Source organism: Neofelis nebulosa, chromosome 6 (genome assembly GCF_028018385.1).
Source record: "Neofelis nebulosa isolate mNeoNeb1 chromosome 6, mNeoNeb1.pri, whole genome shotgun sequence".
NCBI lineage: Eukaryota > Metazoa > Chordata > Mammalia > Carnivora > Felidae > Neofelis > Neofelis nebulosa.
In genome coordinates this window covers 122,754,498-122,763,360 of record NC_080787.1, presented here as the reverse complement: position 1 = coordinate 122,763,360, position 8,863 = coordinate 122,754,498, and the positions used below count along the sequence as shown (strand labels likewise).

General features: G+C 44.8%; 1 protein-coding gene across 1 annotated transcript; it reads left to right on the top strand.

Moving 5' to 3' along the window:
• Window positions 1-3,853: 3,853 nt before the first annotated feature.
• Window positions 3,854-6,959, top strand: CCN2 (cellular communication network factor 2). The gene is made up of 5 exons (XM_058735293.1): window positions 3,854-4,073; window positions 4,190-4,412; window positions 4,560-4,811; window positions 4,943-5,154; window positions 5,535-6,959. Exons 1-5 carry the CDS (start codon window positions 4,008-4,010, stop codon window positions 5,829-5,831), a joined length of 1,050 nt encoding a protein of 349 aa, XP_058591276.1. The 5' UTR covers window positions 3,854-4,007; the 3' UTR covers window positions 5,832-6,959.
• The last annotated feature ends 1,904 nt before the right edge of the window (window positions 6,960-8,863 follow it).

Here is an 8,863-nt window from a genome sequence, read left to right as displayed (position 1 = left end):
CTAAAAACACCCGAAGCCCACTCCCCACCCACCATGGTAAAAAAACTGGTTCACTGTCCAGATGCCCTTATACGGCCAGACTTCCCATTAATCTGACAGCTCAGTGTATGCATTGCGTATGGGTCTTGGCATTGAGCCACATTCCTCCAGTATGTTTCCCTGGGAGCTCTGATTTCCGCTTTGAGGGCTGGCACAGACTCCCACTTGCTCTTATAAGAAAATGTCTACGGCTGAAAGTTGAAAATGTGCAAGATTCCTTCTTTAAGTACACAAACACTCCAAAGTCTGGCCACTTTCCTGTAGTCCTGCCAGCTTTTCTCTATGTCTGATACCTGATCAAGTAACCTTTTTTTAGGGGGGGAAAAAAACAACAAAAAACATAAGAGAAGGAATGTAATACATCCACAGCTGAACATCTTACAAGACTTAACCAAACGACCTGTACAAATGATGCCTGAGTAGACACACACGTACCTTATATAGCTCTGTAAACAGGACTCAGTGGCCAGCTTAGTGAATGCCTCATTTTACCAAAAAAAAAAAAAAAAAAGAAAAAAAAAAAGAAAAAAACAAAAAAACACCTCTCTGAAAAACATTGCTAGATAAACACTTGCTTACAAGGCAAAATTAGTGCATTTTAACCATTTTGCATATAAATTCAAAGACCGTTTTCTCCCAGTTCTAACCTGCTGTCAATCAAAAGGGTTGGGGATAAGGGGATAAGTCAGAGTTGGACAAAGTTATAAGAAGCCACTATTTCCATTTTACCGCCCAGGTGCACACAAACATTTGCTGAGTCATTTATAATAGTGTAAGAATTCAGATCCCATGGCATAAGTTAAGGACAGTGTCAGCCTTTCCCTTTGAATTTCCTGGCACTTGATGGCCCCCATAACACAATGTAAACATACTTTTGAGTCTGTGAATGTCTTGGGTGTCTTCTCTTTCTGTGTGTGTGTGTGTGTGTGTGTGTGTGTGTGTGTGTTACTTTCTTAATAATCTTTTATGTTCAACTCTTCAGAGGAATTGTGATCATAAAGCCTCAACCTAACCTTATAGTGCACAGCATTATTCTTCTATTCTGAGACTCCATGTTCTATATACTTCAGTATACTTCTTTTCTCCTAGCCAATATTAAAACCATCCATTTGGAGCTAACTATGGACTTCTTGAGACTTTGAGGGACCATGTGAATTTTATAGTAAAACCAAATTCTTTTTATAATACATCTTGGTATTTTTAACAACCCAGCAGAATAGTAAGTACGTTTGTGGAAAAAAAAGAAAATCAAGAAAGAGGGGGGTGGGCGGGAGCACCAATTCCCTAAGAACTTTGATCCAATTAATCATTGAATCCTGTGACATAAAACATTCTCATTATCATCATTTTAATAAGGTCAACTTGGAAATACAGCTCTTACTTGTGACTTCCCTAAGATTTGTGAATGGCAGTTCCAAGAATATAAACCAGGTCACCCAACTATAACCCAGCCCAGCAATTTATCCCTTTCATGAATGAGAGTCTCCACTCTGCTGTACGTGAAGCTATTGGTGGTGGCTCTCAGACTCTCCAGAGCATTCAAAAATTCCCAACCATTCTCCCATCTACCTCACCCTGCAAGCCACAAGACGGAGCCCACATCCCACCTCAGGTGAGGCTCCAACTTCACATCCCTACCCTTCCCCATCTACCACACCTTTCCAACCATTAGTGGTAGCCATAATTCAAGGTTTAGGTCTTGAAAGATTTCACTGTGGCTTCCCACATATTTTGGACTTTTAAAACCATCCACGAGGGAAGAGAAAGTTGGGGGCTAAGTTGCCTTTAATACACATGTGGCTATTAACATAACTTGGAATGTTCTGTCTTTAAATAGGAACTTTTAGGCCTCTTCTCCTCTCTTTGAGGAATGCTTGGAAAGAACATTAAATAACAATGTTGAAAATTCTTCCTGAGCTTCAGAGGCACCCCCCCCCCCTTGCTGGCCACTCACACTGTTGACATGCAACTACGCTGCACAACATGTGGATTGCTTAGGGAGGTAATTGTGCACAGATGATGTGGTCTATGCTGAAGATGGAGTGATTATTTTCTTCTTGGCTCTTTTTCAATAGAAAGAATCGAAACATAAAAAAAAAAATGCAGCCAGTTTAAACAGGCTGTTTTCAAATTATAAATCTATAGTGTTGTTTCCGAACACTCGTCTCTGCATCAAAACCAGGTATGTTGATCTTAAACCTATACAGTGAAACATCCGCAAATGAAATGAATTTACTCATTGGTCACACTAGGGTCAAATGAGGTGGCATCACAATAGAAAAAAATGGCCCGATCTGGAATCTGTCTCTTTACAGACAATGGTAACTGGAGTTATTAAAACAAAAAAAAAAGGGTGGGGAGAAGTTAATCAATAGATTCTAAATGAAAGTATGGTTAATTAAGTCCTTAGTGAAACTAACTAGCGATATTAAGAAACAAAAATGTGCTTAGACTTTATTGGCTGTTTTTGGCATCTGCACACAAGCAAAGAGGACAAAACCTGTTGTTTCCTTCACCTGATCTCACTCCACTAGGCTGCAGGCTCCTTGGGCAGTAAGAAGTCACAATCACTATTCACAGATGTATGGAGAGTCACTAAAATATATTATACATAGACACTCTAAGTTTATAACCAGATATTAATGGGGTACACTGTTCTTGTTATATTATCAGATGTTTTTACTGCAACAAACCAAGTCCGATCCACATTCGAAGATTATAGATTTTAGTATTAAAAAAAAAAAAGCACTCATTTCTCAAAGACCCAAACTGTGTTTAAAACACCCCAACTAAACCCCAAGCTTCTTGCTGTCTCTCCTGGATGGTTCCCCTCTCTTCCCAATACCCAGAGCCTCTACCTCAACACATAATCATTTGCTCTGACATGACAACAGACCCACTTTTCTGGAAATACTGACGCCCATTCATCTCTTTCTCTCCCTATACCCCCAACAATAAAACTGTTACATATATTAAGAGAAAACAAAGCAAGAGTGCTGGAAATCTCCCCCAGAAAACTGCATCCATACCCTGACCCCTGGCTTTGTTCTCTTTCTCATCGGGCAATAGGCATCCAAACCATTATCTCAAGTGACAAATGATCAAATTCCTACATCTCCAATATGGAATTTGGAGTTTACAGGTAAGCTTCTTGGGGATTCCAGCTGGTTAAAAGCAATCAACTCCTCCTCTGCTCTCTGAAGAGTTTTCAAAGACAGACAGCCTCTAAAATTAAAATCATTACAAAAATAATCAGGAAAGAAACCCTTTCGAATTTTTTAGGAATCCCTGCTGTTAGCCTCTTGGGCTACCTACCTCCTAAAAAGCATGTATGTCAGTGGATAGAGCGGGCACAGTTGTTAGGAACAGAAGAGAGTGGTATAAAAAATAATAGTAATTGCTGATGTGTTTTTCAATGCTATAAATCAGGAGTGGTGCGAAGAAGCAAGGGGGAAAAAATCCTATTTGGTACTGGAAATACTGAGGTTTTTTTTTTTTTTTTTTTTTTCTTTCTGGTGAGCTAGAGTGTGCCAGCTTTTTCAGACGGGAGGAATGCTGAGTGTCAAGGGGTCAGGATCAATCCGGTGTGAGTTGATGAGGCAGGAAGGTGGGGAGGAATGCGAGGAATGTCCCTGTTTGTGTAGGACTCCATTCAGCTCATTGGCGAGCCGGGGCCGCCCGGAGCGTATAAAAGCCGCGGGCCGCCCGCCTCAGCCTCACACAACAACTCTTCCCACTGAGAGGAGGCAGCCAGTGCAACTCCAACCCCGGCGACCGACCGCCTCCCTCCGACGGCAGCCGCCCCGGCCGACAGCTCCCAGACCTCAGCCCGGTGCGCCCAGGCACCCACCTCCAGCCCGAGCCCGCGATCCAGCGTCGGGACCGCCGCGCCCACCCCGCCGCCGCCGCCGCCGCCGCCGCCGCCGCCGCACTCCGCCCGCCGTCCGCCCCGCCCGCAGCGCCAGACCATGTCCGCCGCCGGCCTGGGCCCGGTCCGCTGCGCCTTCGTGCTCCTGTTCGCCCTCTGCGGCCGGGTAAGCCGAGAGCCCCGCGGCGGCCGCCGCCTGGGGGAGGGCGTGCGGGGCAGGGCGGGGCAGGGCCCGGGGCGCCGAGCGGCGTGCGCCCGCTGACCGCCCCCTCCTCCACGCAGCCCGCCGCCGGCCAAGACTGCGGCGGTCCGTGCCAGTGTGCGGCCGCGCCGGCGCCGCGCTGCCCCGCCGGCGTCAGCCTCGTGCTGGACGGCTGCGGCTGCTGCCGCGTGTGCGCCAAGCAGCTGGGCGAGCTGTGCACGGAGCGCGACCCCTGCGACCCACACAAGGGCCTCTTCTGCGACTTCGGCTCCCCGGCCAACCGCAAGATCGGCGTGTGCACCGGTAAGCGCCGCGGCCCGGGCCCCTCGCCCCACGCCGCCTCCGGCGGTGTCCCGGCCGCCCCTCCCCACCCCGGAGCCCTGCTCCCCGCGCACCCCGACTCGCCTCCCGCCACCGATGCCTGACCCTTGTTCCCTTCCTCTCCCTCAGCCAAAGATGGTGCCCCCTGCGTCTTCGGAGGTACCGTGTACCGGAGCGGCGAGTCCTTCCAGAGCAGCTGCAAATACCAGTGCACTTGCCTGGACGGGGCGGTGGGCTGCGTGCCCCTGTGCAGCATGGACGTCCGCCTGCCCAGCCCTGACTGCCCCTTCCCGCGGAGGGTCAAGCTGCCGGGGAAATGCTGTGAGGAGTGGGTGTGCGACGAGCCCAAGGACCACACCGTGGTTGGCCCTGCCCTCGCCGGTGAGTTGGATCTTCCTCTAAGTCAGTGTTGTGATCCTCCCCCCAGGGGCTGACTCCTAACTCTGCCAGGGGCAGGGGGAAATGTCTTATCCTGGCGTCTTACCTTGTGTTTGTGTGCTCTGCTCTCACAGCTTACCGACTGGAAGACACATTTGGCCCAGACCCAACTATGATCCGGGCCAACTGCCTGGTCCAGACCACAGAGTGGAGCGCCTGTTCCAAGACCTGTGGGATGGGCATCTCCACCCGGGTTACCAATGACAACGCCTTCTGCAGGCTGGAGAAGCAGAGCCGCCTGTGCATGGTCAGGCCTTGCGAAGCCGACCTGGAAGAGAACATTAAGGTACATTTTCTGCTCCTATTAACGAACTTGCATGGAATGATAATGGTTAGGACTAAAGTTGGGTCTCCCCATCCTTGTTATTATAGACCTTTTATCTCCAAAAATACCTAACCGTTGAGCTGTTTTGCTGGAATGGGCTGTTGTGTAATAGAAACCACCAGCTTTCCACTATGAAATTCTCCACACGGTTAGTTAATTCAAGACATCCCGAGAGAGGCCATGTCTATTTTTGGAAACCTGGCAAGTGAGAGTCCAACTTCCTCTCCTCAAAATATAGACAAAAGTCAGACAACATAAGGCTAAAACACACAGAGCTTGAAGAAAGCCACTCCCCTTAGAGAATCATTGATTTTTTTTTTCTTCTGCTTTGTCTTCCTTAGAAGGGCAAAAAGTGCATCCGTACCCCCAAAATCTCCAAGCCTGTCAAGTTTGAGCTTTCTGGCTGTACCAGCGTGAAGACTTACCGGGCTAAGTTCTGTGGAGTATGCACAGATGGCCGGTGCTGCACCCCACACAGAACCACGACTCTGCCTGTGGAGTTCAAGTGCCCCGACGGGGAGCTCATGAAGAAGAGTATGATGTTCATCAAGACCTGTGCCTGCCATTACAACTGTCCTGGAGACAACGACATCTTTGAGTCCCTGTACTACAGGAAGATGTATGGAGACATGGCCTAAAGCCAGAGAGTGTGAGAGACATTAACTCATTAGGCTATAACTTGAACTGATTCACATCTCATTTTTGTGTAAACATGATTTCAGTAGTACAAGTTATTTAAATCTGTTTTTCTAACTGGGGGAGAGAAACAGTCCCACCGAATTCAAAATATTGTGCCATGTGACATTCAAACAAAAGAGTCTTATCAACCCAGACACTGGTTTGAAGAAAGTTAAGACTTGACCGGGGTGGGGGGACTACATTAGCACAGAGCACCAGAATGTAGACTAAGGTGTGGCTTGAGGAGCAGTGGGGGGTGGGGGGGGCACCTGTAGAAACGATTTGTCACCTTAAAGTGGTAGGGGCCTGCTCTTTGGAGTGTGATTGAGAAGGAAAATTTTAGCATGCTCAATGACCTGCCTACTGTAGCTCCAGCAACGGCTAGGATGTGTGTCCTCCAGCCTTCATGAGGCTGGGTCAAGTTCTTCTTTAAGTCAGAACAGCAGATTCAGCTCTGACATTCTGATTTGAATGACACTGTTCAGGAATCAGAATCCTGTCTATTAGACTGGACAGCTTGTGGCAAGCTAATTTGCCTGTAACAAGCCAGATTTTTTTTTTTATTGACACTGTAAATATTGTGTGTGTGTGTGTGTATATATATATATATATATATAAATATATATATATATTTGTACAGTTATCTAAGTTAATTTAAAGTTGTTTGTGCCTTTTTGTTTATGTTTTTATGCTTTGATATTTCAAATGTTAGCCTCAATTCTGAACACCATAGGTAGGATGGAAAGCTTATCTGATAATTCAAAGCATGAAATGGATATTCAAATGGAAATTCTGGTCAGAGTGATACTCCATCAAAACAGATTGTTTACTGAATATGAGGCAGTGATGTCCTTAGAAGTCTAATTTGTCAGTTGAAAATGTGGTAGCCTTGTTTTAATGAACAAGTGGCCTTTATTAAAAAAAAATGAGTGGGTGTGTATAGATGATCAGTTTTTCCACCTGGAAGCATTTGTTTCTACCTTGACTATGACTGTTTTTTGGACAGTTTATTTGTTGAGAATGTGACCAAAAGTTACATGTTTGCACCTTTCTAGTTGAAAATAAAGTATATATTTTTTCTATAAAAAGTGTGTCCATTCACTTACTCTTCTAAACGTTTCTGAGTTTTCTTGAGTTTCTATGGGAAGCTTTTGTTTTAAAATAATTCATCTATAATTTTCTAAGGCTCTTTTATTATACTGATAAATTGGTTAATCAATTCAATAGAATTTTACATAAACCTATTTCACACTGAATCAAGTGTCACAAACTTACAGTCATACACGGTATATATTTATACACACACACACACACACACACACACACACGCATAGGCATTTTTTTTTGTTATATTCACAGTACCTTATAAACATTTAAATTCAATTCTCTCTAGGGGCACCTGGGTGGCTCAGTTTGTTGAGCATCCAACTTTGACTCAGGTCATGATCTCACAGTTCATGAGTTTGAGACCTGCATGCAGCATCGGGCTGGGCTCGGCTCCCTGCTGTCAGAGCAAGCCTGCTTTGGATCATCTGCCCCCTCCCCAGCTTGCGCGTGTGCGCGCTCTTGCTCTCTCTCAAAAATAAAGAATAACACTGAAAAATTAAATTCTCTCTAGGTAACTTTAGTCTCCAACAACCCCTGTTGATTACACTTGGTCTTGTCTACATTTAATACCTCTCTGACCATTGTAGGCATTTAATTTCCAACCCTTCATATCACAAACCATAGTCTATATACCTTACACATAGAAAATGTTTTAACTATTTTTTGAGTTTGTATGCTCTACCATATCTGTTTTTGAACTTCAAAAACTTTACTGTTAAATTTGAAAAGTATAAAATCTGCATCCTGATGGAACCATTAATAAGTTGCATTTTTGTATAATTCAGTTTTCAGTTGCCATGGTAACCAATCACAAATAGATGATGGCGTAAGTAGAAAAGGAGGATAATTTCTGCTAACATTAATAGAAATTTGTCTTCAATTAAAAGCAACTCTTCTATTGTCCCAAGCTTTTGACTATTAGATTTCAAGATCAATAGCTTACCAAGAGGTTGGTAAGTGACAAAAGGAAATTGTTCAAGAAGCCTGGAAATGATACTGGGCCTATGTGGGCCCGTACCAAAAAGTGAACTGAAGTATGTGGCCAACAAAAATATTCCAAGGACAGCTTAAAGCACAATATTCCCCAGAATCTGTAGAGCTGTGGATTCTAGGGGGGAACAAAATAGTTGTAGACAAACTAACCCCTCACAGGGTAATTAGCAATGTTGTAGTGTCAGTGTCATTCCAAGAGACAAAAAGACATTCGAAAATAAAGACTGGTTCTACAAACAGTGCGATGCCACAAACCAAAGGGAAAACTTCCCATGGTCAAAATGTGCAAAGTCAAAACATTGAACTTTTAGGATGCACCTATATCCATATATTGCCACATTGTCAGCAGCTGTACCTCACTTCCCCAAATAAACCCACATGTACATACACATACAGGGTACACTGTCTCGTTCACATGTTTTTTCCGTCAGTTTACTCCTAGATGCAAAGATGAAGGGTCATGGTAAGTGAGCCGGAGTGTTTTAAAAGGAATTTGAGAATTCTGGGAAAATAGAAGTGGTAACGGAAGCATAGATTTTAGATATTTCCATTTCCCACATAAAAACCGAGTAACTGTACTGCAAAATCAAAATCCCAGGAACAATATTTATAACAAAATTAGGTGGCAAGGCATCCCTTCAATCCCAAATGTTAGGGGGAGAAAATCATTAACCACCACAAGACGTGCCCTATGTCAGCATATGTGTGGGAACAAGCAAAGAGTTGCAACAGGATATCTGAGGCTTCTGAGAAGAACAGAGATCCAAAATTGCCAACAGTGAAATACGGGAGACCAATTTGAGGGTAAAGCTTGTGCCCACTCAAATAAATCTTACAAACCAGGGCTCTCTCCCAAGGGAGGACTCCATGCTCACGGGAATGGAATCAAAAT

Coding starts and splice junctions, on each gene's coding strand:
- CCN2 (XM_058735293.1), top strand. CDS start 4,008: ATGTCCGCCGCCGGCCTGGGCCCGGTCCGCTGCGCCTTCGTGCTCCTG. Junction 4,074..4,189: donor TGTTCGCCCTCTGCGGCCGG/GTAAGCCGAGAG, acceptor TCCTCCACGCAG/CCCGCCGCCGGCCAAGACTG. Junction 5,155..5,534: donor ACCTGGAAGAGAACATTAAG/GTACATTTTCTG, acceptor TGTCTTCCTTAG/AAGGGCAAAAAGTGCATCCG.